We start from the raw sequence: 27783 nt of genomic DNA, 5'->3' as shown, positions 1-27783 counted from the left end.
GCAGCTTTTTCAACCTTAATAAAGCCAAAGCAGCTTTTTCAACCTTAATGTTGTTCTGCACAGTTGCTTTTTATCTTGAAAGTAACACTTTGGCTGAGATGTGGGTCAGTGTTGAGAAAATGATGTCTGTTAGTCAGTTGAGTTGATTTGTACTAGTTCAGCCTAATTTACAAAACAAACCCATGAAAGTCTCCCAAAGATAGTAACAACATACTTTAGAAAAGACATTAAGCAAATGAAATGCCTTATCTGCACCTCTGATTTTATTTTTTTCTTAAATTAGAAGTGTAACCCTTCTCCATCTATTTTTATGCAAGTAGCTATTGCTTATGCTATTTCTTGGCATTGCAGGATATGAAATAAATATTTCCTCTCTTTATGGCTTTGGTGGCGCCCATTTTTATAGCTTAAAGTTATGTAGATGACCTTAAATTTCCTGTTTTTAGTTTAGGACCCTCTGATTTTTGTTTAGAGAGACAAGAGGCTGATGTTCCTTAGGACAGTAAATCTGGTTGAATGGCTGGCACAGAACCTGAAGGGCTGTGACTGCCTATTGCAAAGATCTGAGCTGGTGTGAGCTTTTCAGCCTGTTCCCATTTAATGCCTACAATGGACCAGCTTTATTTCCAGCAGATTTCTGGAAAGTGCTAGTGCCTGCTTTCCTTCAGCAGTGTCCTTGGAATCCAAACTGACATGCTTGTTTGCCAGGCCTGTGTGGTTGCTCATGCCCTGGTAAGGAGTAGTGCTTGGAGGGTCTGAAGGCTTGGTGAGACAAAACCATCACATTGGTGACGGTCATGCTGTGTGCTTGAGGTTGGTGTAGAGATCTCTGGTTGTTCCTTCCAGCTGCCACTTCTGTGGCTTTATGGAAAGACCAAATAGCACAGTCCTGGTTACTGAACAAGATCTGAGCAAGATCTCCAATACGGGGATGTTTCTGAGGCCTGAGTGTGATGCTGATGGTTGTTTCTCCCAAGAGAAGCTGTCAGCTGACCGGGAATTGTGTTCTTTCTGAGCAGGAGAAGATGCAGGATATCTACTGGCTGCTGCGAGTGTGCATCCGCACCATCGAGCACGGCGACAGGACGGGCTCGCTTTTCGCTTTCATGCCCGAATTCTACCTCAGCGTGGCTATGAACAGCTACAGTGCACTCAAGAACTACTTCAGCCCTGTCAACAGCATGGAGGAGCTTCCAGGTGAGGGGATGGGAACAGCTTCCCGATTTTCTGGCCTGATAAAATCTAAAGCAAGCCACACCCTTGTGGTGAAGCAGTAGTTGGGCATCTTCCTTTCTGTGTCCGTTCCTGGTTGTGGTGTGCTGCACCAATGCCTTGTCTGAGCTGTGGGGCAGGTGGTGAGCTGTGGTCACTGTGCTCAGGTAGGGAGCCCATGCCTTGTCTGAAGCTGTCACAGGGCTGGCTGTAGTGAAAATCACTGGCAGCTATGGATTGTGTTTCCAAGGAGGTATCAGGAATGGGCTGGGGTGCTGTAGGATGTGATTGCCTCAGCAATTTCTGCCACAGCCTTCTAGTTTCTGGGTGGGAGAGGACATTGCATGAGTGCAGAAATTGGGACTGCTTTTCAATTCCCCTGGGATTTGAAGATGTTCCTATGGAGATGACCACCCACTTGATGCCAAGAGTCTGTGTTTAAGTGGATTCCATCTGTGCACATTCTGTGCTTTTTGGCTAAATGGCCTCTCTGAGCTCTTAGCAAATAGTTCTGTGCTTTCCAGAGCCCATGAAGGTAAGAAAAGCATCTGTTCCCACCAGCAGGACATAGCTGAAGTGCTCTTGTTTGGGCAAGAGCAGACTTAAACAGTAGCAATTTCTACAGTGCATGCAGGCTGAACATGGCTTTTCTGCATAGACCTAGGGTGTTCTTTGTGTTGCTCAGCCTCTTCTGCACCAGACACTTCTCCCTTGCCATCCAACTCTATTGCACAGTTTTATCTAACCCTGAATAACTGTTTCAGTCTCTGCTCTTCTGGAAGTGAGTGTGTGTTCCCTGCTCTCTGTTTTGACAATTGGACACACAGCTAAGCTGCAGGTAGCAGAAATTCTCATTCCATGGCCTGTGCCATGTCCATGGGAGCACTGGGACCACAGGGCTGCCCCTCAGGTTGTTGCCATGACCCCGCTCCCTCTTTCTCTTGCAGGCTATGAAGAGACCCTTATGCGCCTAGCTGCCATCCTGGCCAAGCATTTTGCTGACTCAAGGATTGTGGGCACAGGTGAGGCTGTATTCCTGTGCTTTTGGGGTGATAATGTCACGGGTCTGGCCAGTGCCACTGCCAGTGGCTCACCAGGCTTCTGCTGGGATCTGTCTGCTGAATCTGTTCAGTGCCTATGCCTCCACATTCAAAATGAGGCTGGGAACTGTCCTTACCCTGCTTATTGCAGGGTAGATACATCACCTAGGACCCCCTTTTGAGAGCAGGACTCATGTCCCAGCTACCTGCATATCCAGTCTGGGCTTGCTTCTTAGCTGCTTGAGCCTAAGCATGCTCTCCATGTCAGCAGGGACAATGTGCCTCTACATGAGGGCCAGTGCCTCTCAGCCAGTGGCATTCAGGTGCTCCCTGGTATGCTGTGTGTCCCTGGGTGCCTAGCCTAGTCCCTTGTCATTCCTCCCCAGACATCCGGGACTCCCTGATGCAGGCGTTGGCCAGCTACGTCTGCTACCCCCACTCGCTGCGTGCTGTAGAGAGGATCCCAGAAGAGCAGTAAGTGCTGCCCTGCCTGTTCCTGGGGAGCTGGGGCAGGGCTGGGGTGGTGGCAGGGCTGGGTGAGCGAGCAGGAGGGCTGCCAAGCACCATTGATGGTCCGTGAGTTGCCAGCAGGGGGGTGGAGTTGATTTGGGAGCCTTCTGTCACCCTTTTACCAGTGACTTTGCTCTGCCCCAAAGCAGAGCAAGTAGATCCCTTCACGGATCCTACTGTGTGTCCTGTTCAGTCTCCTGTTCCCAAACCCTGTGGGCTGACCTGTATCCCTGTCTGGCAGGCGGATCTCCATGATGAAGAACCTCCTGGCTCCCTATGAGCAGCGACCCTGGGCACAGACCAACTGGATCCTCGTCAGGCTGTGGCGGGTGAGCATCCTGCATCCCTGCCCCTCTCAGCACCCGGGGCTGCTCGGACACTGAACTTTTCACTTTCCAGTAGCAGCAAAACTGTTTTTCAGCCTCTTAAGATCTTTCCTTACCTCTTTTGCCAGGGCTGTGGCTTTGGGTACAGATACACACGGCTCCCACACCTGCTGAAAACCAAGCCTGAGGATGCCAGCCTCCCCAGCCTGCAGAGTGAGTGGGGCAGGGATTGGCACTCAGGGCTGGATGGGTGCTGAGGGAGGACCAGCCTCTTACTTAGCAGCTTTGCCTGTGGGCCAGGCCAGCTGTTGGGATAGTTGCCAAAGAAGGGTGTTCCTGGCCAAATACCCAGGCCTGGTTTTTGCAGCCTGGCCATCCCCAGCCTCTCTACTGGTGATTTGGGCATGCCAAATGATGAGTTACATCCATCATAAGTAGGGGTTCTGCCCTCCAAAGGAGAGGAGAGAGACCCAGAACTGCATCCTTACCAGAGTTTTAGCCTGAGAGAAAGCTCTGCCATGTGCACAATGAACAGCTGCTGTGGGGAAGAGCTGTCACGTTTGCCAGCAGCAGGTGCCCTGTGAGAGGGAGTGGGTGCCCAAGGAGACAGGGCACTGTCTAAGTTTGCAGTCAGGGAGTGTTTTGTCCTGGCATCTCTCAGAGCCTGGCAGAGCCTGTCCTGCCTTGGGCACTGCAGTTTGTTTCTCTGCTCTTTTGTGGCTGAGAAAGATGTGGGGAGAAGTTGCCTTTCTTGAGCTGAAGAACATGTCCCCAGCTTTACCCTCACAGGTTCTGGGCTTGTGTGGAATCCTTCCTGATGCCCCTCTGCTGTGGAAAAGGCTTTGTGCCAGACCTTTCTTCCAGAGAGCTGCTCAGGAATGGGGGACAGGACAAGTGGCACATGGAGGTGTATGCTGAGCCCTGTCCAGGGAGCTGTCTGTCTGTTCTAACAGAACTCTTGTTCTCTTTTCTCTCTTCTGCCCATGGTGCCCAGGGGATCTCTCTGTTGCTAGTTTCCAGAGTAAGTTTGTTGTGTGACCTTCTCTTGTCTGGTGGAGTAGCTTTAGACAGCTCCCTGCTTCCCCTCTTCTGCCTAGAGAGACCCTTCTTTGTAGGCAGAGAGCTTCACAAGTGATTGTTTTCCTCAGTTCCATCCCTGGGAGAAGCCAGGGGACTGTGCCCATGTGTCAGTCTCTGAGGCTGCATCATGGACTGCTCTTGCACCTGTTTTACCAGGGTTACCTCTGGGGTCAGAGCCCTGCTGGAGGGGTTCCTCTCATCCTTAGATGAGATGGAGAAGCCCTGGCACACACGCAGGAGGGATCTCATGGCTGTTCCCTCACTCTCCTGCTGCACAACCAAGGCACTGAGTGGCTGTCACCAGTCCTGTGGGGTGGTAACTGAGCTCAGCCCATCCTGGGGAGCTCTGGGGCAGCAGCAGAGCTGCTCAGCTGTCGAGGCCTTGCTCCACACATTGTGTGGCTCCACACAGTCTGAGCCTGAGCCCGGAGTGGCCCTGCTGGCTACTGGGGACTTTCTCTTGGGAGGGCTATTTTAAGGCTCAACCAAATCAATAATGAATGCTGGTTTAATTGAAGAGGGACAGGGGACTCAGAGGTGTCCTTGAGATGCTGCCCAGGGAAGGAGGAGGAGATGACCCCCCCTCCCCTTCACACCCACCAGTCTTCACCTTGTTGCAATGTGAGCACTGGCGGAGTTAATGGGACAAACTGCTGAGCTGAGGAAATCCCTTTTTATCTGGGTCTGCTGCTGCAGGCCAGTCTGAAGGGACTGTGGGCAAATGCCTCTTCTCTGGTGCTCCAGCCTTGTCCTGCTTTGGGGATGCTTCCTTGGAGGACTGTACCGGTGGGGAGGTTTGCCCAGGCTGCCCCACAACATCCATGAAACACCCAGAGCACAGACTACCTGGTCTCCTCTGCTGCCTCGTGCCCGTGCTCACTGAGGGCGAGCAGTGGATGCTGTGTGGCTTAGCCCAAGGGGGCAGAGGCTCAGAAAGGCCATCTGTGTTCCTGCTTGTTCCTAGAGTTATTCCTCAGCTCCACTGGCACTGAACAGCTCTCGTGCAAGCAGAGCTCTGCCTCAGATTGGCTCCTGAGAGCAGACAGGGCTGTTCAGAGCTGGGGTAGTTGTGCTCAGTGGTGCTGCAGGGACTTGTTTTGCTTTCACCATGACGGGTTGGCAAGGCCGGGTGCTGTCCTGGCACGCGCAGCAGGAGCAGCAGCCGTGGCTCTGCTGGGCCCAGCCTGGCTCGGAAAAGCAAGAGCTGCAGGATGGCTTCAGATTGTGTCACAGGGCTGCTCTGCCCCAGGCCTTCTGCCCACGCACCCCTCAGATGGAGGGAGGGTAGGTGGGACCATGAGATCATCGAGCTGAGATGTTGTGCAACACGGGCCAGAGAGTTCACTCATGTCCCCTTCCCAAGTCCAGCAAATTGCCTAGGCTGAAGAGGACTTTCAGGAGGAGATCCCACCTTGATCTGACAACACCAAAAGCTTCAGCTGGTACTGGTTGAACTGTCCAAGCCCTTCTGATGGTGATTGCTCACCCTCAGAAATAAATCCATAGCCCTGTCCAGCCTGGCTCTAAACATTTCCAGGGATGGGGTGTCCATAACTTCTTGGGGCCTGGGCCAGGGCCTCACCACCCTCACAGTAAAGAATTTTTTCCTGATATCTAATCTAAACCTGCTCACTCTCAGTTTGAAGCCATTTTCCCTACCTAACCTTGCCTTCTGTCTTCCACTGCTGCTGCCCTGCCTTTCTCTGCTTTACAACATTTTATTCTTCAGAAGCACTTGTGTAACAGGCTAAACTCATTTCTTGGTCCTTTTCAATGGGGAAAAATGTGTGGCCTCTCCTTCTTATTCAGGAAGGGGTTTTGCTTTTGTGTGAGCCCTGTGGGGTGTTCATCCTTACCATGTTTTTAGCAGCCCCAGAGGTTTTGGTGCCGTGCAGGTGGGAACCTTCCCTGATGTGCTGGTCATGGAGCCAAAACTTGCATTAGCCAGTTTGCCAGGGCTTTGCTTTGGAGGCACACACGGATCCCAGGAGCCCTGAGCCATCCTGATGCCTCACACTCAGCCTCAGGGATATTTCATCCCCCAGGTGCTGCCTGCTTTCCTTTGCCTCGCCCTGCAGCCTCCCCTTTGCTCCTCTCTAAAAGCATCTCTGAACGGGCACACTGACGGGAGCTCACAGATACATCTGGAGCCTTTAAAATCTCACATTGGTGTTGGGTGGAGCTGCTTTGCTTCTGAATCTGGTCCATTTGGGGCTTTCCCCTTCTGTGCTCAAGCTCTACTGTAAATGCTGCTGTGTCCAGAGACCCCCTTGGGCTGCTGACCAAGAGGTCTCAATTAGCCCTGTTAGAAATCTTGCTGGGTCATTAGCAAACTATAAAAGTACCTAATTACCTTCCTGTGATGAAAGTACGTGACTGCTTCTTTACCATTATCTAGTAGGAGCACTTATTGAAGGCTTCCACTTCGCCTGCATTATTAATTTTTAACTCTCTCTAATAATGGACTTCTGCTACTGTTATACTTTCTGCCATTACTACTTCTATTAAATAATTCTGCTATATTTTTTCTATAGTTGAAAAAACTTTGCATTACCATGGTCAGTCAAGGATGTTTTTTATGCCTTCTCCATCTATTATCCCTTTTCTCCTTGCTTTTGCCAACCATTGCCTGTGTTTGGTTACATTCACTTTACCTCCTATGTTTTAACTTATGTCTTTGCTTCATCATGCTCTCAGTGACCCTTTTAACCAGGTGCTTGCTGGAGCACTGGGGTTTCTGGCTCCCTCATAATCTTCTTAAAGAACTCTGTGCTTTAATTCACTATTTCCCCTACCTAGATTTTGTTGCCCTCTATTCTGTTTATATTTTTGCAGGGAAGTTTCTGTTGTGGAAACATCAGATGTATCTACAACCCCTTGGTTCCACGCTCTGTTGCCCACATTAAATGTATTGAGGTCAAAATTTCTGGCCTTGTAAAACTGCCAATTTCTGTTCCAATGACTGATGTTTATCTGCCATAACAAATGCTAAGCCATGACTGAGTAGAAAGGCACACATTTTGAAGCATTGATGACTTAGTAGTGCCAGGATCGAGATAGTTTCCCTATCACTGGGTATCCACAGGCTCCCTGTAAAGTAACATCCCTGCCTGCAGTGGCACATAAGGGATGTGGCACTGCCCAGGAGGGCAGTGGTAACTCAGGTGGGTGGGAATGTCCCAGCAAAGATGAACATATTGCAAATAAAGATGGACACAGCACCAGGACTGGATTTTGGATGCCAGTACTAATTACCTGGGAACTTGTGCAAGGAATGAAGCTGTTTGTGCTGTATTCCAGAGCTTGATCCTTATGTTGCTTTCAAAGAGTAGCAGTGATCTTAGCATCTTTAGATTCAGAATCCTCTTGGGATCAACAGAAGCCAAGGAAATAATTGTTTCCTGGTGTTAGGTATAAAACCTTCAATAAACCTATTTACCTGTGGAGAGGTTTGACAAAAGGCACCGGTTTTCAATGCTCTTATAGTTGGCACAGTCTGCCAGCACCAGGGAAAGCATTTAAGAACCCAGAATTGCAGAATCACACCACTCATTTAGAAAAGACTGTGAGGAAATAGTCATTGACTAAAAATCAGGATAAAACAAGTTATTACAAGCAGAGGAGCATCCTTCAAAAAACCAAAGCTGCCTTCAAATGAGGTAGACTTTGGCTGGGCAGTTCATCCTGGGATCTGTCCTGACTTGCAGTGTTAGTAAAAGAGGCTTTGGCAGCAGACCAGCAGGACAATATGCAGAGTTCTTCCATGAGGAGTGGTGATCTCTGCCTAGAACTGCTTTGGTACTTGAAGGCTGGAAAGGGACTAATACATGAGCACTTTTAACAAAAAGCAGTTTTTACATGAAGGAAGGCTGGAGGAAAGAAGGCAGTAAAAACTTAATCCTGCCAGAAGACCTTTCAATTCTGAATGACTGGGAGAGAAAACATGGATAGAATTCAGCATCACCAAGTGTAGAGTGTTGGAGTAAGAGTGTGCTGTGCCCCTTCACCCATCACTGGCAGAGAAGACAAGGTATGCCCCAGCATTGACTCCTGGGCTTCTCCTCTCGTGCCTCAGGACCAGCTCCTGAGGGTTATCCTTGAACTGGCAACCTGTTGTAATCTTTTAGAGAAGAGCAGCTTGATGTTCAGTCAAAGGACAAATTACACAACAGGAATTATGAGGAAAGCAAACAGAACAAAACCAAAACCATGTTGTGCCTTTGTGCAAATCTGCCACGCGCTTGTGGTTTGGATGCTGCGTGTGCTTCTGATTCCACCTCTCCAAAGAAAACCTGGGAGAGGTGTTGGGCTTCAGGGAGGTGTGGCAAAAGGGACAAAGATGGCACAGTTTCAGTGGGAGAAACTGCACTGGCTGGGGCTGATCCTGTTTAAAAGACTGTCATGAAGGTCTGGAATCACAGCTAGCTGGATGAAGTGACTGGAGAGCAGCATCTTGCTGTCTCTACCACCAGAAGGAAGGGGTTCCAGAGAATAAATATTAACAAATAAAGCAAGTAGGAGTCAAGCTCCAGTCTGAATTCCTCCTGCTACACACAGCTGAGCTGTGGAATGTTGCTCTGGGACATGTTTAATGCTAAAGGCTTACACAGTTTCAGAGGACTCTGGGCAAGAAATCCCCAGAGGACCAATAAATATGTAAAAAGGATGTCTGCCTTGGCCAGTCCCTGAGCCACGTGTAGCCAAAGGCTGGGAAAGTACATGTGGGTGGGAGCAGGACATCAAAGACATTTGTTGTGATGAAATCCCTCCCAAAAATGAGCTTTTAGGCAGGATCAAAGCTGGGCCACTGACCTGCTTGGGGTTATTATGCACTGTGAGATTCAGCGAGTGTCCTCCATAATAACAGAAGTTCATTGCACTTGCTAGTGGGTATTCACAGAATAATTTGTCCTGTTTCCATTTCAGATGACAGTCTCCTGTCATCCCTCCCTGGCTTTGCTAATCCCAGCTAGCAATCTGCCTGTAGTTATGCCTTGCTTCTTGATCCCTACAGATGTGATGGAAGTTGTCCTGTGTTTGCTCTGCCACGCTGGCCCTTCGAGTAGGCTGCAACCCCAGAGAGCTTCTGCAGTCACAGCACAGCTTGTTCCTCTGGGCATGGCAGTCCTGGTGCTGCCAGGGTTTCCACCTGCTGTTTCTAATAGCTTCTAGTAGAGAAAAATGTAGTTAGATTGAGGTTTTTATCTATGGTTGGTAAATCTGCTTGTTTCTCTCTCCAAGCCCTGAGTTTTGGGCTGAACTCCAGTACCCTTCCCTAGTATTGAAAGTTCTGTGAGCCTCTTGCTGACAGTGGGTCCTTCTGCTGGTGAGAAGCATCCGTTCCATTTGTGCCCCCTTCTTTTCCCTGCCCATCCATGGGGGCTGGTGTCCCACACAGCCCTGACTGTGCTTCCCAGATGCTGGGCCTGACCTCATCTGTGGTCTCAATAGTGAGGAAGTCCAGAAATGAAATGCCAGAAAACCAAGGTGATGTGTCTGTGCTTGGGCTGAACCTGGCTGGGGAGTGTGGGCAGATCTGCCCGACCCTGCTAGGGGCAGAACCAGCCTCAGCTCCATACAGAAGCCTCTCAGGAGTGGGATTTACTGGATGCCTTTCTCTCCAGGCACAGGCAGACAGGCATGGCCATGTGAGGCCAGGGTGGCTGTGCTGGCTCTGGGCAGCTGCTGCCACACTGGTATCAGGAGCAATTAATGCTGAGCTGACCATGCGCCTCTGCAGAGCTGAGCTGCAGGGCAGTGCTGCTGTGCATGTGGGCAGCAGCAAGCACAGAGGGCTCCTCCCTGGCTAATTCAGGCTGGCATTGGAAGGAAGTGCTGGGAGGCCCAACAGGCACAGAATTTACTGCTCAGAATAGTCCTTGTGCCAGCTCCCAGTGTCCTGCCATCTCTGCTTACTGTAAGGCACAAGCCAACATTTCCCAAGCCCAGGACTGGTCTCTCAGCCTGCCCTTGCCCATCACCCATGGCTGCCCTGGGACCAGGCCACTGAAGCTGTCACTGTCTGGTTTCAGAGCCGTGTCCCTCCACCTTGCTGCAGCGGCACATGGCAGACCTGCTCCGCAGCGACCGCGACCTGGCCCCCAGCTTCCTCAACAGTGTCCTGAACCAGCTGAACTGGGCCTTCTCCGAGTTCATTGGCATGATTCAGGAGGTGGGTGTGCACCAGGGCTGTGGATGCAGCACTCGATGGGTGCTGTGTCCTGCACACACAGGGGCTCAAGGCACACCTCACTGGGCTGGGGGTCGCAGCCCTCCTTTTGGGAAGGGGCTCCTTTTTAAGCTGTCTCCATTGCTCGGCAGATCCAGCAGGCGGCAGAGCGCCTGGAGAGGAACTTCGTGGACAGCCGCCAGCTGAAGGTGTGTGCCACCTGCTTTGACCTGTCGGTGAGCCTGCTCAGGGTGCTGGAGATGACCGTCACGCTGGCACCGGAGATCTTCCTCGACTGGAACCGCCCGTCCTCAGAGCTGCTGCTGCGAAGGCTCGCCCAGGTACCATCTTGTGTGAAGAAGCAGCATCTGGAGGGGCACGGGGACCCCTCTGCCCTCTCTGTGGATGTGTGGTGAACCGGGGGCTCCTGTTGCAAGTGCTGTGGTACTTAGAGGTGCTGCAGAACAGGTGGTGCTCCCTAAAATCTCTACGTATCAACTGCTCCCCTGCTTTGCAACTGCTCTGGTCACAGCTGATTTCTCCCTCTGCTGGGAGGGAGGGTGACAGCTGCTTGAATCTTCCTAATGAGGGGCCAGTAAATGCTGAATTCTCCTGTGACAAGCAGTACCATGAAATCTGGAGAGGTGTGATATTTCTGGGTAAGGAGCTGTGGAGAGTGTAGCTGGTTTCACAGGGCACACACTCCAGTGTTTGGGCAGGCATCTTGGTCCTTTATCCCTCAGTCCTAGAATTTGGTACTAAATGTCTCCACTTTTCTGCCACAGTGACTGGGACAGCCCCATTCCAACTCACAGCACCCCTTAGGCTCCAGTAAATTTGTTTCTTTTCTAAAGCATGAGCAATCCTGGAAAGCCCTGAGGGCAGACTGCCCTTGTACACGCTGGATTGGTGCAGAGCAGTCGGATGATGTACCTTAGCAGTACCATAAATGTTCATACTTTGGGCTCAGGGCTCTGAGCAGATGAAACAGAGCGAGAGGTAGTGGGTCTGGTACCATAATCATGAGGAAGTGCTCAGCTGAGTGAGGAGGAAAGTGAGGGGCCCTTAGCAGGTGGCTTAGGCAAGCTGGGAATGTGCAGCGGAGAGTGGGGTGCTGCAGCTTCTCCCTTGCTGCCTGTTGCTGTTATGAAGCCATGCCCCGCGACTGACCAGGCCCACAGAGGGGTGCAGCGTTCTGCTGTTGTGCATTGTGGCATCAGGAAGAGGGATTTTGCATTTGAGAGATGGAGCTCAGCTTGCAGCAGTTATGTCAAGCCTGAAACAGTCCCTTTTTGTCCCACTGGGGGTTTTGGTGAGAGCTAATTGTGGCTAATTAAGTGTGGTCACAGCTGATTCCATCTCTGCAGGTTGCTCTCTGCACTCACCCTGTGCTTCAGAGCTGGTAGGTCCATCCTGCTGCCAGCTCCAGGCAGGGCAGGACTGGACTGTGCTTCACCCTGCTGACACTGCTTTTGCCCACAGCTGCCAGCTCACTCTTCACAGGTTCTGGCTGTCCTGAGGACTGTAGCTTCTGCTTGCCAGGAGCTTTTATCTGCAGAAGTAGCTTGGCTTCTGCAGGTGGGAATTCAGATTTAGATGGGAGGTGTTGACATTCAGGTGTCTTGACCTCAGACTCTTCCCTGGGAGGTTTTGGTTTGGTACAACCACTCCTTCCATGCCAGGGCCAAGTTAGGTGTGTGCTGTGAGCCTCCCTCTGTGCATCCACCGGCTCTCAGGCACTGAGTCCAAACTGTAAGGACATGCTGCCCCAAAGCTCTTCGGATGCTGCTCACAGGAAGGCCCATCCAGAAAACACAAACCCTCTCTGCTTTTCCCTACACAGCTCTTGAACCAGGTGCTGAACCGTGTGACAGCTGAAAGGAACTTGTTTGACAGAGTGGTCAACCTCCGTCTGCCGGGTGAGTGCACTCTGTCCCTCTCTGTGGGAACCATGCTGGGAGTGTGCCCTTGGGAGGGCAGGGGTGGCTTGGACTGAAGGTTAGTGCAGAGCTGGATGGGATCAGACCTCAGACCTGCCCTGCTCTGCCTGTCACACAGTAGCAGAAGCTCTTACCTTTCCCTTTTGCTTCCATAGGGCTGGAGAGCGTGGACCATTACCCAATCCTTGTGGCTGTGACAGGGATCCTGGTCCGCCTGCTGGTGGACACTGATGTTCAGGGGTGAGTGGCTTTTGCCTTCCAAAGTGCAGGGTCTCTGTGTGTGGCACTGCTCTGGGTGCTGCAGTGGGGCATGGGAGGTGTTGCAGGAGCAACATAGGGTGTGGAGACTAAAGTGAGGTGAAGCTGATGAGTGTGGATCAGGCAGAAACCAAAGAGCCTGTAGCAGCTGCATGCCAGTGCTACTGCTGGGTGCAAAGCCCCTTCCTGTGGTGGTGGAAAACCCTTGTGAGAGGTGGCTGTGATGGAAAACCCTTGTAAGAGGTGGCTGTGAGATGCTCTACTGACAGCACATGTGCACCTTCCTCCTTGGGATGGGGTCTGGCACTGTGTGACAGGACAGCTGCTGGTGAAAGTTGTGGGTGCTGCGTGTGATAGAGCTGTGCTGATGTGGTGACACATCAAAGTGCTGCAGCACACAGTGATGGCTGGAAGGGAGCTCATTGGAGCTCCTTCACCCTGGGCTCCTCCTAGGAAGGCATCAGAATGCGTGCAGAGCTCTCTGGCTGCCCAGACGTGTGCCACAAAGGTGAGACGAGTCTTCTCCAGGCACTTGGGTGATGCTAATTTTAAGATGAAACAAATCTTGTCTTTACAGTAGCCAGTTATTCAGAGAGGCAGCACTCGGGGAGTGTTGTGGCTGGACAAAGCCACAGCTGACCTGATCATTTATGTGTCTGTGTCTGCCTGTACCGAGTCCTGCAAATAGGTTTATTCCGACACTCTGCAGCCCTGCCCTTGCTGTCTCCCAGTGTCATTTGCAGGTGTCTTGCCTGGTCACTGTTTGCTGTAGGCTGCTGTAGGAGATGGGGCTCTTCTGTCTGTGCTGCACATCCTGCTTGTTTTCATGTTTGGAGAACACAATAGTGTCTGGCTTTGCAGAGAGCAGAGTCCCATCTGGCCGAGCGGCTCAGCCCTGCAGCCAGTCTTTCAGCTTCTTCTCTCAAGGACTCAAAGATGTACACAAATATATCTAATTATAACCTGCCTCCCGTGGCTGCTGCACCAGTCTTACAGCCCCAAGTGTGACAGTGTCAAAACCTGGGCACAAGGTCATTGATCAGTGGCCTTTCTGCACTGTGAACAGAGGTGGATTTTGCTTGCCCTCAGAACCTTGCTCTGTGGAAAGGGCAAACATAATGAATTTGCTGCCGCAAGTAGACACTTCTTCCTGAAGGGAAAGGGGAGGTGATAAACCCTTCCTTGCATGCCAGGATGAGAATTCCTTCCCTGCCTGTCTCTCCATTAAACATGTGTCCTAGGTCAGGTCACTTGTCAGGTCAAAATGGGGAAGGGGAAGGGTTCCCTCAGTTTATCAAACTCCAGAGAGCACTGGGAAGATGGTAGTGGGACATCAGTCACATCCTTCCTAGCCTGCAGGGAGTCCTGAAGAGACAGAAAGCTTCCAGACTCTAATCTTTCTCTGAAAAGCCTGTTGTGGTTTGGGTTTGTGAATTCCAGGCAGCCAGTGTCATCACCAAGTGGCATTGTCCCCTGTGTACCATCAGCATCCGTGCCTTGGGCTGCACCATCACAAACCAGAGGCACTGTGCTCGAGGGAACTGGCAAGTCTCTGATGTTCAAGGGCTTTGTAGTCACTTCCCTGAGCGCTGAAAAGGAGAAATAAATGCAAAATAGTGGAATGATGTGTGAAAAGCATCGTGTCCTTAAGGTGGACCTGACTGAGCGAGAGAAGCAGAAGGTGGAACAGGAGGAAGCCCAGGGAAAAATATCCATAAAGCAGAATTCTTCTGTGTGATTTTGCAAAGCCATGCACTAAACCTGAGGTTTGATACGTCAGTGATCTATAAAAGGCAAGCAAATGTTGCAGGGGAGCCACTGAGGTCAATCAAGACAAAAGAACCAAGGCAGGCAGTGAGGAGACCCTCTACTACTGCCCGAGCAGAGGGGATGGCAGAGACCAGCAGAGATCAAAGGCAGAGTGTCATGGGGAAGGGAGCACTGAGCCCCAGGCTCTTGGCAGCACTCTGAATTGAGGACTGGGTGTTGCACCCCACTTACAGAGCTGGTCTGCACTGTGCAGCCACACTGGGAAATGGCAAACAGAGATGGGATGGAGAAAAGCAAAAAACTGAGGCTTTTCTGCTGCCTTTGTATTCCTCAAGGGCTCAGCCCTGGTTTCATCCCCTGTCCAGGGCACCATCACCACAGGGTGCTGAAACCTGAGAGGTGCAGCTGGGGTAGCAATCACCCAAAACCCAGGGAGAATAGTGCATGTCCATGATGGCTAGCCCAGAGCACAGCAATGGGGAGCATCTCTATCCAGGTGCATGAGTAAGAGGAATGGAATAGGAGAATTCAAACCTTCCTCTTCACACTCTCATGGGAGATGATTGCCATGGCTGAAGTGATTTAAAGGATCCTGTATGTAACCAGGCTCTCCAGAGCAGACCCATGTACATGAACTCATCTGTAGACAGCTTTCCTTTTTCCTTTCTCTCTCTCAGTGCAGCAAGCAGGATAATAGGACAGGCTTTTTCCTTCCCCAGGAGCACTCTGCCTGGGCAATGCTGAAAGCTGGTAGAAATCTCTTCCAGGTCCCATTTGGTAACTACCAGATTGAGAGAAATCATTAACAAATCATTAACAAATCCATCTCTTGAGAGGCAGGCAGATGATGCTGTCAAGGTGAGGAGAGGGTTGGGAGAAGTCCTAAAGAGCCTTCAAGGTGCATCTTCCAGGGACTTCTGCATGAAGGATGGAGAATTTTCCAACCCACATTTGCATGTGGGAACGTCCCTGTGGGAATTACCAGGGACGGGGTGACCCTGATTGGTTCCCTGTGAGGGGGCTGTGCCCCAGAGAATGAGGACAGGGACAGGACCGTGGGAGACTTCCTTGCCTTGGCTGTGCATTTTCTGGTTGCCTCTAACCCAGTAAGCAGACATTGTGCCAGGCACTTGGTTGGAAGGTGCTGCGAACATCTGGGACATAGGGAATGGGCTCGTCTGGTACTGAAGGAACGAAGTCCCATTTATGGGACGAGAACATTGCAGTGGGGAAGTTAGGTAAGAGCCAGGGCCCTGCCAACTCCTCCAGTCGTGTTCTCAGGCTGCAATCAGATGCCTCAGCTGCTCCTTTCCCAGCACAGGACACTCATCCAGGCATTGAGTCCTCTTGCTGTGAACTCCTGGCATCAAGCAGAGCCATTAAGCACAAGGAAAGGGAGCATTGCCCAGGCTGGGCTGTGCTGAGACAGCTGATCCATCATTCACCGAAGTCCCTGGATGGAGCAGGCTGTGCTTTTGAGGGAGCAGAGGTGCATTTCCTTGCTGGATCAGCAGGATGGGCTGGTGCTGCTCGTGGTGAGTGCCTCCTCCCAGCCCTTGGGTCTGAGAGCTGGTGGGCAGCACTGGGGAGTGTCAGGGGCTGGCAGGGCCGAGGGCAGGGATGTCCCTTTGCTCCCTTCTGCAGCCTTAATGACTGAGCAGGGAGGAGAGGAAATCTGCCAGGCTGAGGGCTGAATCCACGCCACAGACCCTGGCTGTCTTCAGGCAGTATCATCCCTCTGTTTGTCTGCTTGCTAAATAATTGAGCAGATTCTCTATTAAGCCTCTTTCAGAGTGAGCTAATGGAGCAGCGTTGGCCAGAGCTGGTGTCAGGATCCTGGCGAGAGCGAGTGGCAGGGGAAGGGGAGAGGCCCAGAGGTGAGGCTGTGGTCCCCTGTGTGTGAGGGCATGCTGTAATTAGGACTGGCTTTGTGGGAAGTGAGTGGCCATCCCAGAGTGGAAATGAGCTGTGTTGTGTCAGGGCAGGGCCACTGCTCTGCTCCTCGGGCTTTCCCCATGCTCCCTCCATCCCTTCAGAGGCAGGCAGATGATGCTGTCAGGGTGAGGAGAGGGTTGGGACAAGTCCTAAAGAGCCTTCAAGGTGCATCTCCCAGGGACTTCTGCATGAAGGATGGAGAAGACAGGAGGAAAAGCACTGTGCTCGCCAGGGTCATGGTGGTACTGGCCATCAGAGCACAGGACAGGGGTCCTGGACCAGAAACAACCATGCTGAGCCTGTGGAACCTGCCAGAAGCAGCACTGGGCTGGTGTGATGTTTGGGTATTTCTGCCTGGGTCTCTGCACTCCTCTCCTTTGCAAACTATGGATGAGTGCAGAGAGATGAGCTGGGAGGAGACAAAGGAGTTCCTGGGGCGGAAGCAACACACCGATGAGCAGAAAGGTAAGGAGGCACAAGACTGGGTAGGATAGGAAGGCTAAAAAGACTGCTCAGTTGCTCAGTTGTTTTGGGATCACCTCCACTGGAAAGCTCAGAAGATCCCAGCCTGCAGATTGCTAATCAGCCTGGCCACCCACCTGTGTGCTCAAGTGCTGCTGGGTCCCTGGGGGCTTGCCTGGACCTGTGGACATGGCAGTTTTCTGCTTAGTTCCTATAAGACTTTGTAATTAGTTTGGGATCCCTTAAACTCTAATGCTCCCTCGACAGCTCAACAGTGTTGGTGAGCAAGTTGTGGTGGAAGGAGGGGCAGGAGTACACATTTCATGGGCCATACAGTCTAAAGGAGTCCTTGGTACCTTGCCCTAAAAGGTAAAACTAAAAAACTCAGAAAAAACTCAGAAAATGGGTGGTACTGCAGTTTTGCAGTGTGTAATATCGGGGTGAGCGTGAGCCAGAGCACAGAAGAATTATTAGCTCTGGCCTGGGTTTCATGGTTAAAAAAGGAGCGTGGTCAGTGTTTTTACAAGCTGCAAGTGCTGCATCCTGAGTGATGGGACTGCCAGGGCTGTCCCAGCCCCTTGGGGCTGTCAGGCACATGCTGGGAGGCAGGGGCAGGCCTTGTGCTGGCCAGCACCAGGTTTTGCTGATTTGAGCTCTCTGGAAAACTGTGAGCATCATAAGGAAAGGATCCCTGTTGTGTCCATCCTTGGTGACAGGAGGACAGGATGAGACTGGCATTCAGTGCACCCCCATTGTCCTGGCCGAGGTGTGAAGTGCCAGAGGAGATAGGAGTCAGTTGGACAGTTGGACTCCTGTCCCCAAAGCTAGTCCTTATCCCAAAGCTAGTCCTTATGCCCACACACACTGGCACAGGTCCCTGTGTGCCAGGCCCGGTGAGCTTTGTGCTGACCCATTACTTTGCCCTGCAGAGTCAAGGAGCAGGAGGGAGGTTTGGCAGGGAGCCAGGGGTGTAATGGTGGAGATAGCTGCCAAGAGAGGACACTGTATTCCTTGGGGAAGATCCATTAGGTTTCCCAGCTCCTGCCTGTCAGAGAGGCTTTGCTCCTGGCTGTTTTTCCTTGCCGAGATGTTCCGCCTTTCAGGCTGCTTAATGAGCTGCTTCGACAGTTCAAACCACCTCCCAGTGTCATTGGATCAGCAGTGTGGTGGTGTGGGATCCTTTCTGAGCATCAGGAATGTGTGAAAAGCAGCAGCAGGACTTTCCTGGGTAGAGGCAAAGGGATCCTTTGAGGGCAGCATGGATACAAATCTCAGAGCAAGGCCCTGGAGAACAAGCCTCAGCTTTTCTGCAGGGATAGGAGAATTGCAGCCAGCCTAGGAGAGCTCTCCTGGGCTTTTTCAGGCTGATGTGTCCCTGGAAAGGCTCCTGGGAGCTTTTGTTGCGCTCCCTGAGCTTTCCCCAGTCTGCAGTCATTATCCTCAGCTGAGGATGCAGGTTTGCAGGAACACTAATGCCTGGGAAGCTGGTGTTGGCAGTGGGGAAAGGGAAGATTTTTGGGGAGATAGACAAGAATGGTGATAATGGGTGGGTAACACCCCCTCTGGGTGCTGGGGCTCAGAGCAGCACTTCATCTTTCCTTCTGGAGGAAGATGTGCTTAGACGTGCCACATGCTCTGGCACGGGCTTGGCACTGTCTCAGCAGGTGCAGGCCACACTCGGGTCAGTGTCCTTGTCTGGCTGGGACCTGGGTGCAGTCAGCTGCGTCTTGTCTCTTTCCCAGACGTTCTCAGGTTAAATTCGAACCTTCCTTCCCGTGGGATCCCTGCCTGGGTGCAAAGCCGGGGGTGATGGCAGCACCTCAGCTCCACCCTCAAGGTGCCGCTCACCGCTGTGTCCCACACCGAGGCACCTCGTCAGCCCCTGGCAGTCCCCCGTGGCTGGCACGGTGTCCCGGGCCCGTCAGGACACGGCGCTAACACGAGGTGACAGGGCCAGCGGTGGCGGGCGTGGGGCAGCGGGGGCACGGCCAGCGGGGGCTGTCACCGTGCATCCGTCACCTCGGCCTGCCCGGGGCACGGAGCTGCACGAAGGCACTGGCAGGAGCGGCGCTGCGGGGCCAGGCTGCCGCAGGAGAGCTGCTCTCCCAAGCACTCACCCCTCCTTGGATGGTGGGGCAGTACTGACAGTTTATTTGGGCACAAAGTCGAGTTTTTGCTGGGAAAAAAAGCTGCTTGTTTCCTAGCCAGAGAAGTTGAAAGGATGTGTGCTAGTGTGGTCCCGATGCCATAGGGTTCTTCCCCTCTTGTCAGTCACGGGGCTGCCAGCAGCCCTTGGGGCCGGGGCGCTCAGCCATGGGAGGGGCCTGCAGGTCTCTGGAGGGTCCTGGTCCCCATGATGTCTGAGCTGTGCTCCTGCCCTCAGCCGGTAGCCCCGGCCTCCCTTGTGCTGCGTGTGATGGCCGCATGCTCCTGCTCCAGCTGTGGATGGGATACTGGTGCCTGGCAGATGGGTAGGATACCCTTATCCCTCTGTGGGATCAGACAGGCATTTTGCAACGCTCCCTGTTTCAGGAGGAGGGAAGGGTGGGTGCCAGGGAAGGCAGCGCGGGTGAAATGAGTGGGGGGCTCCATCTGCAGGAAGCACCAGGGCTTTGCCAAAAGCAGTGCCAGTCCCATCCCTAGTGCTATCTTTCCCCTGCATCTAAAGCCTGCTTGTTCCTTTCGGGATCTGGATGTACCCTCATGTCAGTCGGTGCTGCTCCTTCCCCAGCTCCCAGGCATCATTTAGGGGACCTACCTTCCCAAGGATAAACCCCAGGATGCTTCTCTCTCACCAGCAGCACACCACCAGCACATTTAACCCCCTTGCCGAGGCCACCTGAAGGCCATTTGATGGGAACAGAGGCTGCCAGTCCAGTGCAGATTGCCTGGCTCCGTGTGGCAGGCCTGCAGGAATTCAGGGCTCCCTCAGCCCTCAGCCTCCCACCGCTGTGCCCGTGAGCTGCACACTGCTGCAAGGGCAAGGAGACACTCAGCCCAGCGTGAGCTTAAAAAAATAGGCATTTTTATTCCAATGGGACTAGAGAATTACGACCCAGGAGAGGGGAGGATTACTCACATTTATCGATAGGCTGATTAGGTTACTGCCTAAATAGCTGTGCTGGAGCAGCGCGTGTCCGCCTCAAGGAGAAGCAGCGAAGGAGCGCGTGGTGCATCGGAGACCTCGGTGTCCTTGGTGGCACGGTGAGCTCTGAGCAATGCGGGCTGGGGCGCTGTGTCTCGTCACCTAATCCTGCCATGACGATTTACAGCTTCTCGGGGAGCAAAAGCATGTAAGGTTTGCTTGGCTGCGTGGCTGGTCAGGCGCTGAGCTCCATCCCTCCTGCATGGCCACGTTTGGGGAGGGGTGTGGGGGTGTGTACCCCCCGTCTGTGACAGGGTCACCGTGCCCTGCTCCCAGCCATGACATGCTGATGGCGACCGGCATGTGCTGGGAGAGGACAGTGGCATTTCCATTCCTGAGGCACCTGGCATGAGCCAGGACAGTGTCCCACTTGCCACAGCTATTCCTTGGCCTGGGGGGTCTGTGGCAATGGTGTCAGATTGGGCATCTGACATGACAGACCCCCAGGCCTGGTGTCATATTAGGGAGAGCGGGTGCCCAAATGAAGGGGTGTTTCTCCAGCATGCTGGGTTCATCAGCGTTGCCCATGTGCTAACGAGGCCATTGCCAGCAGATTATGCAAGGCGCTCTTGCTGGGCACCAGTGTGCCCGTGGCCCAAAACCCACCAGGAGCCCGTGGCTGAAGCAGTTGTGGGTGATGTCAGTCACTCCTGTGGGTCATGGTCAAGCCAGGAACTCAGGACGCCCAATAATCCTGATCTAGCAGCGATGGAGGAGACCAGCTCTCGGGAGGCCTCGGCTCTGCTCCCAGCTCTGTCCCACTAAGACACAATGGGGGTGTCAGAAAAGACAGAGCTGATGGACTCTGAGTCCGACTTCAGCTGCAGGACCTTGGGGTGCTTGGGGTCGGGGAAGTCCTCGCCGAGGGCCAGGCGGATCTTGCCATTCTGTGTCTCCCGGATGGGCTCGAGGAAGACAACGTGTTTGTTGGCGCTGGCCTTGCGGTTTGGCCCATCGGTGGCAGGGGGAGTGGTGCTGAGGATGGAGGACTGGGCGCTGCACTCCTGCGGGGGGCTGAGCGGGGCCGGCTTCTTGCAGCAGCCCAGGCAGCGGCACGGCGTGAGGTACAAGTAGATGATCACCAGCACCAGGCTCACAATGCAGCCCAGCAGGGTCGTGAGGCCAGTGCTGAAGGTCTCCCCAGCTGCCTTGGGGTAGAGGACGGTCAGGTTGAACTCGCACATCCTGCTGAAGTTGTAGGGGCTGTTCATGGCCAAGCCTACGTAGATCCCCGAGAGCCAGGGCTTGGCTGTGGCGATCCTCAGGCTGCCATTGCCATAGACCTCCAGGGAGCGATTGCTGTTCCCTGGGTGTTTGATGGGCTCGTGGTGAGGGGTGATCCACATGTAGGTGGTGGCAGCGTGCGGCAGGCTGGTGTTACTGCTGTTACAGGTGAGCAGGACGGGCTGGCCCACCACCACGTCCAAGTGCGAGAGGTGCGCGTCTTCGGTGCTCGCCGAGCAGTTCTCAAACATGTCCCTGTGTTTGAGGAACTTGATCAGGGACCGGGGCACCTTGTCAGACACCTTGCAGGTGTGTTCCTCAGAGAAATCTTTCACGGAGCTGAAACCCCGCTGGTTCCAGCGCTGAAGCATCAGGTAGAGCGCGCAGCTGCACCTGATGGGGTTGTTGTGCAGGTACAAGCCATTGCCGATGTTTTCGGGCAGAGCTGCCAGCACCTCCACGGGGATGCTGCTCAGGCTGTTGGAGGAGAGGTCCAGCGTGCGGAGCTTGTGGATCCCCAGCCCCTGCACGGCATGGAAGGGGAAGGTGGTCAGGTTGTTCCAGCTCAGGTAGACTTTCCGCAGATCACTCAGCTTGACAAAGGCGTTTTCATCCACCCGCTTGATGTGGTTGTCGTAGAGCAGCAGCTCCTCCAGGCTCACCAGCGCCTCGAAGTAGTGCCTCTCCACAGCTTGCAGGTGGTTGGAGGACATGTCCAGGTGCCGCAGGAAGGAGGCATTGTGGAAAGCCCGCGGAGAAAGGTCCCGAATCTGGTTGTGGCTGATGTGAAGGGCCTCGAGGTGCGGGAGGGCGGCCAGCCAGTGGTCGTGGAGCTGGGTGAGGGCATTGTGGCTGAGGTCCAGCGTGGTGGTGGTGGGCGGCAGTGCCTGGGGAACCCGCTGCAGCATCTGCCGGCTGCAGCTCAGCAGGTCGGAGGTGCAGATGCAGGCGTGGGGGCAGCGGTGGGGCTGCGGGGAGGCTCGGGGGGCGCACAGCTGGAGCAGCAGCAGGAACAGCTTTGCCACCCGCGGCCAGACCGAGTCCGCGGTCGCCGGCGAGGACATTGTGGCGGGCAGGAGCCTCTGTACAGCCCGGCGGCACAGCCAGGCTCGATGAGACGCGAGAAAAAATCTGCCGCCGTCTTTCGTCTCTCCCCCAGTGCTGGCTCGGCTCTACCAAGCATCCACAGACGCCCTTTTGCACCCCGCGAAGGAGGATCCCGATTCCAGCCGTGGGGCTTGAAAAGACCTAAAGGGCGGCATCGCCCTGCCCGGCTGTGCCGCGGCTCACCCGAGGCTGCCTCGTACCTGCGCTGCCGGGGGCCGGGGGCTGCCGGGGCTGGGCTGGGCGGGCGATCAGCATCGGGGGGCTGAGGCGCTCGGGCGCTCCGCGGCTGTGTGTCGGGCTGGGCGGGCGCCTCGCTGCCTCCTGGAGCCGCTCATCCCTGGAGTGCGAAGTTTCTCAGGGCTCAGCGCCGCCGGGGCACATCCGCACGCTACGACCTCCGAGGAGCCTCGTCCGGCTCCTTCCCGGGCGGCCCCTCCGGGAGCCGGGCGCGCTCCGGGAGCGCGGTCCCGCTCCTGCCCCTATTTACGGGCGGGCGGTGCGCGGCGAGGGGGCCGGGCGGGATCTCATTGGCCCCGGCGCGGGGAGTGGTGGCCGCGGCGGTGGCCCTGGCCCGGTCCCTGTCCCCTTCCCTGGCCGTGGCCCTCCCTGCGGGTGGGCAGAGCGATGCGCAGCCAGCACCGACCCTGCTTGGTCGCTCGTCCCCAGGGGAGCTGGGGACCAGCGTGCGGCCGGCGGGGAGTCACGACCGGCTGTAATCCACAGAGCGGCTGCTCCGCCACTGCCCAGCCTCTGGCAGCATGCTGAAATAAACCGGTCACCTCTGGGCGCCCCTTTTGTCACATCCTGCACCCAGGCTGGGAGTGGAGGTGGAGGTCACCCCCCGGTGCTGGTTCTCTCCCAGCCGCGGTCCTTCTTGCTCCCTAATCCTCATCACCCCATGAGCAGCACCCCCGGCCCTGGGGTGAGCAGAGGGGCTGAGCCCGGTGGAGTCCCCGCGGCAGAGGGGGTGCCGCGGGCTGCTGACGGGGAAGGAGTGGCCATAGGGTGAAGGACACGCAGGAATGTCATTATCCAGAGCTCAGGCGGTTTAGTGGGAAGAGGAGAGCTGGGGAATTGTTTTCCATTAGGGCAGCAAAAAGCTAATTTGGCGGCTGCGGCGGCTGCGAGTCAAGGGGCTGTTAACCCCCTGTGCCCTGGCTCAGCCTGTGCTGACTGGCTGCTCCCTTGCCCCTCCTGCCCCTGGGCCGGCCACGGAGCCAGCTCTGCTCCTTGCCAGGGACGGTTACCAGGCACTGGTGCCCGAGGGAGATACTCATTAAGGCGACCTTCATCCGTCCTGGCTGTGCCCACTGAAATCAGGCGGGGCCACGATTCCTCCCTCCCGCCTTTTGGGGGGACCCGCTTGCCCTGAGCACACCCTGAGCTGTCCTGTTGGTGCAGGAGGGCCCCAGCCCCTGGCGTGAGGCTCTGCAGAGCATTTCCCCTGAGGTGCTGTGACCAAGGGCAGCGCTGGATGCTTCAGCTGCCCTGCAGCAACCCCAGGCTCAGGCACTGGCCCGAGGGCTGCAGCCTCAGCAAGTGCTGAAGCACCGCATCGATCCCCGGAGCCTCCGAGTCGGGATGGCAGAGAAGGAGGAGGATGGCTGCTGCTCTTTGGCTGCATTTGACCACGTTCCCCTGGACCGGGGGACACCGGCTGGGGATGCTGGTGTGGGAGCACAGGGAGGTTGTCTGAGGTCTGTGTTCCTTGGCAGGACCGAGCGCGCGACCGCAGTGCTGCTGGCAGATCCCTGCTTCCAGCTGCGCTCCATCCAGTACCTGCTGGGCCACGCCGAGCCCTCGGCCCTGGCAGCGGCCGCGCCGGCCACGGACAAGCGCCACTTCTCCCTGCACACCTGTAAGTGCTGGCTCTGCCCTGGGAGCTGGGCTCACCCCCACCCACAGCTGGGGAGGGAGGAATGGGGCTGCTGGTGTGTGTGTCCCCTGCAACATCCCAGCCCTTTTAGTCTCTGGGGACAGGTGTCTATGCCCTCCTCTACCACCCCAGGAGCAGCGCTTTGGATGGGGATGTATCCAGTGCCAGCCGGTAGTTCTGCCCTTCTCAGTGCCCAGTGCTCCCTGTCCTGCTGGTCCCCAAGGACAGCTGCAGCCCTTGTGCATCATTCAGCAGCCTCAGGACAGCCTGAGGGTCCCATTCACCCCACACACACCCAGTTTGCTCCCCAGACACAGAGTACATCAGTACTGAGGAGCTGACAAAGGTGGAAAAGATGCTGAACCATCTGAGTGAGGAGTCCAAGCAGGCAGCTGCAACCACACTGGTGAGTCCTCCCCCTGCCCTGGCCCTGTCCCAGTCCTTGACAGCAGGCCTGGGACATGGGACTTTGGATGGCACTGCTAACTCCTGGTAACCCCCCCAGCCCACCAGCGAGGAAGATCTGTGCCCCATCTGCTACGCACACCCCATCTCGGCCATCTTCAGGCCCTGCTCCCACAAGTCGTGCAAGTGAGTAGCTCCCTTGTCTGACCTCCACCAGGATGACTGCCAGCCCCTGCCCTGCCCCATGCCACGTGGGTGGGGGCTGATGCTCTTTCCTCCTCTGTCCCAGAGCCTGCATCAACCAGCACCTGATGAACAACAAGGACTGCTTCTTCTGTAAGGCCACCATCACAGGGGTGGACGACTTCACCAAGCCAGCCAGCTCGTAGAGCCCAGCCCCACACCACGGGCTCCCCCAGCGGAGCGGGGCAGCCCCCCTGCCTCACACTGGCTTCTCCCCAAATGCTTGCCCTGCTCAGGGCTGTGGGACCCTCACCCAGAGGGTCAGGACCCAGCACGGGGCAGCAGCGTGAGGCAGGAGGGCTGCAGGGTGGGAAAGGCAGGTGCCCAGCAGCCTCTCTGCCCCCGGGGCTGTTCTCAGGGAGGGGAGCCCAAGGCCTCGGCTCTGCGGCAGTGCTGGGAACACACGGCAGCCCCAGGGCCAGGGCAGGGGGCTAGGCTGGGCATTTGGGCTGTTAACTTGCCCCTGGCTGGGGGCTGACTTCATGAAAAGCAGCATTAAATTATTCTTCCTTATGTGGTACCCTGAAAGATGGGAAAGGGAAGGCCCCCAGTGTTGGGGCTGCACTCAGGTGATGCTTAACAGTAAATGGAAATATAAATATTTAATCCAAGGAGAGCTGGGAGCACAGGGCCTGCTGGGGCTGTTACATGATGATGCGTGGCTCTGGCACAGACTCGGCGATGGATTTGTGTGGCAGCACATTGGCCCCGTTGAGGTAGAGCTCGTCGTTGACGATGACATCCTCGCCCAGCACAGTCACGTTCTCCATGCGCACCTGCCCCAGAGAGGCCCTGTCACATCCCTGGGCTCGGGGCCCAGTGCCAGGCTCCTGCTCCTGCCTGCAGAGACCAATCCCTGCAGCCGCAGCCCAAGGAAGTGGGAGGGCAAGAGCCGAGTCCCGATCCCCTGCGGGGGCACCCGTGTCCTCACCCACTGCCCCACGGAGCAGCTCCAGCCCACGATGCAGGACTCCAGCCAGGAATGGGAGCGGATGCGGGCCCCTTCCAGCACGGTGCAGCGTTTGATGCGCACCCCGTCCTCCACCACCACGCCGGCCCCGATCGTCACGTTGGGGCCGATGACACAGTTTGCCCCAATCTTAGCACTGGGGTCCTGGAAGGAAGAGGGTCCATGCCAGGGTCGGGAGGGCAGACAGCTCTTGGCATAGCCCATGCCATTTGGCCAGCCGGGGAAGAGGAGGGCACAGCTTGAGGATGGCAGTGAGGACAGTGGTGGGACACGGCAGAGAGCTCATGACGTGCCCAGGGCTGGTGTGCTGGGGGCTGGCACTTACCACCAGCACATTCCCTACGACACCGGGCCCCGAGTGCAGCTTCTCGGGGTGCTGAGCCCGCAGCGCTTGCAGGTACATGCACATGCCCGTAAGGAAATCCTTTGGCTGCCCAATGTCCATCCAGAAGCCTGTGGGGACAAAGCCACGGTGACAGCCCCCAGCGTGAGGGTGGCAGTGCAGGCAAGACCCCTGTTGCTGCCTGCACTGTGCACAGGGCCTTACCCTGTAGCTCCATGGCGTAGAGCTGCCCATCCTGTGCCATGGCCGGGAAGATCTCCTTCTCGATGGAGGTGGGACGCAGCTGCGAGGACGGGGCACAGGGCTCAGCAGGGGGCACAGCCCCTCAGCCTGGCCCAGCCTGGCACCCCGGCTCGTACCTCGATGCGTTGCAAGATGCCAGGGTTAAATATGTAGAGGCCGGCGTTGATCTTGTTGGACACAAAGACGCGCGGCTTCTCCACGAAGCGGCAGATGCGGCCGGTGTCGGCCTCGCACACCACCACACCGTACTTGGCCGGCTCCTCCACGCGGGTCACCACCAGGGAGCCCTCACCGCCGTGCTGCCGGTGGAAACGGGCCAGCGCCGCGAAGGGGAACTCGCAGATCACGTCGCTGTTGAGGACAAAGAAGGGCTCCCCGTCCTCGGCCAGCAGGTCCCGCGCCAGCGCCAGCGGCCCCGCTGCGCGGCCGTGAGTGACGCCGCAGGGACTTGGTGAGCCCGGGTCCTGCTGGCCCCATCTCTGCCAGTCCCAGCATCCCTCCCAAGTCCCCAATCCCTCTGGATCCTCACCCGGCCCGCTGTCCCTGGTCCTGCCCGTGTCCATTCTAGCACACCCCTCCTGATTCCCCTGCTCCTGCCGGCCCTGCCCATCCATAGTCATGTTGCTGCCCATGGTGTTCCACTCCCGGTGTCCCCCAGCCCTACCCATCCATACCCACCCTAATGCCCACGGTGCCCCCCTCCCAGCGTCTCTAGCCGTGCCTTATCCATCCCGGTGTTCCCCCCTAGCACCCACCCTGCTGTCCCTGGACTTCCCCCATCCCGCCTGCGCCCGCCCTCCAGCCCCAAGCCCCTGCCCGAATCCTACCTGTGCCCAGCGGCTCCTTCTCGTGGGACATGGAGATGCGGATGCCGAGCTGCGGGCACAGAGTGAGCGGCGGGACAGGCCGGGTAACGGGGGAAGGCGGGAGGAGACGGAAGGGCTCTTACCCGTTGTTCCTGCTCCCGCATAGCGGCCTCCAGCGCGTCCGACATGTAGCTCACCGCCAGCACCACATGGCTGACGCCCGCCTGCGGGAGCGCGGGTCAGCCGGCGGCGGGGCGGTCCCCGCGCCCCCCGCGCCCCGCGCCCCCACCTGCCGGAGAGCTTCAAGCTGGTGGAGCAGCACCGCCTTGTTGCAGAACTCCACCAGCGGCTTCGGCCGGCTCAGGGTCAGCGGCCGCAGCCGCGTCCCGAAGCCTCCAACCAGGATCAGCGCCCGCATCCCCCGCGTCCCGCGTCTCACGCCAGCGCCCGCACCGACACGTCAGCGCCGGGCGCGCCGAGCGCGTCACCGCCGCGCAGCGCCGCCCGCCCGCCGGGCCCTGCCTCCGCCGGGCCCTGCCCCCGCCGGGCCCTGCCCCCGCCGGGCCCTGCCCCCGCCCGGCCCTGCCTCCGCCGGGCCCTGCCCCCGCCCGGCCCTGCCTCCGCCGGGCCCTGCCTCCGCCGGGCCCTGCCTGCCTCCGCCCGGCCCTGCCCCCCCGGGCCCTGCCTGCCTCCGACACACGGCCGGCCCGGGCCCTACC

General features: G+C 56.1%; 3 protein-coding genes across 5 annotated transcripts in view; 1 reads left to right on the top strand and 2 right to left on the bottom strand.

Moving 5' to 3' along the window:
• The window catches only part of RNF123 (ring finger protein 123), a 47822-nt gene extending 22607 nt beyond the window's left edge, over positions 1-25215 (top strand). For 2 of the 3 annotated variants that reach the window (XM_038149232.1, XM_038149233.1), the window contains exons 27-40: positions 1020-1197; positions 2160-2234; positions 2639-2726; positions 3004-3091; positions 3217-3301; positions 4083-4109; positions 10201-10340; positions 10490-10678; positions 12181-12256; positions 12433-12517; positions 23894-24036; positions 24366-24460; positions 24560-24645; positions 24749-25215. In XM_038149232.1, the coding sequence (XP_038005160.1) occupies positions 1020-1197; positions 2160-2234; positions 2639-2726; positions 3004-3091; positions 3217-3301; positions 4083-4109; positions 10201-10340; positions 10490-10678; positions 12181-12256; positions 12433-12517; positions 23894-24036; positions 24366-24460; positions 24560-24645; positions 24749-24848 (1455 nt within the window). In that variant the 3' untranslated portion in view covers positions 24849-25215. The remainder of the gene's footprint in view (positions 1-1019; positions 1198-2159; positions 2235-2638; positions 2727-3003; positions 3092-3216; positions 3302-4082; positions 4110-10200; positions 10341-10489; positions 10679-12180; positions 12257-12432; positions 12518-23893; positions 24037-24365; positions 24461-24559; positions 24646-24748) is intronic. The other variant, XM_038149234.1, reaches the window with a different exon arrangement.
• On the bottom strand, positions 19706-23883 carry AMIGO3 (adhesion molecule with Ig like domain 3). Its single transcript, XM_038149235.1, has one exon. It carries the CDS (start codon positions 22133-22135, stop codon positions 20609-20611), a length of 1527 nt encoding a protein of 508 aa, XP_038005163.1. The 5' UTR covers positions 22136-23883; the 3' UTR covers positions 19706-20608.
• Positions 25216-25284: 69 nt separating the features above from the next.
• GMPPB (GDP-mannose pyrophosphorylase B) lies at positions 25285-27533 on the bottom strand. The gene is made up of 8 exons (XM_038149236.1): positions 27354-27533; positions 27208-27288; positions 27086-27134; positions 26375-26676; positions 26220-26298; positions 25998-26125; positions 25634-25816; positions 25285-25478 (listed from the first exon to the last, which is right to left on the bottom strand). The coding sequence occupies exons 1-8, from the start codon at positions 27480-27482 to the stop codon at positions 25347-25349; spliced, it is 1083 nt and encodes a 360-aa protein (XP_038005164.1). The 5' UTR covers positions 27483-27533; the 3' UTR covers positions 25285-25346.
• Between the last annotated feature and the right edge of the window lie 250 nt (positions 27534-27783).

This window comes from Motacilla alba, chromosome 12 (genome assembly GCF_015832195.1).
Source record: "Motacilla alba alba isolate MOTALB_02 chromosome 12, Motacilla_alba_V1.0_pri, whole genome shotgun sequence".
Taxonomy (NCBI): Eukaryota; Metazoa; Chordata; class Aves; order Passeriformes; family Motacillidae; genus Motacilla; species Motacilla alba.
Note: the sequence above shows the minus strand (reverse complement) of the source record. Positions and strands in the feature narration are given on the sequence as shown.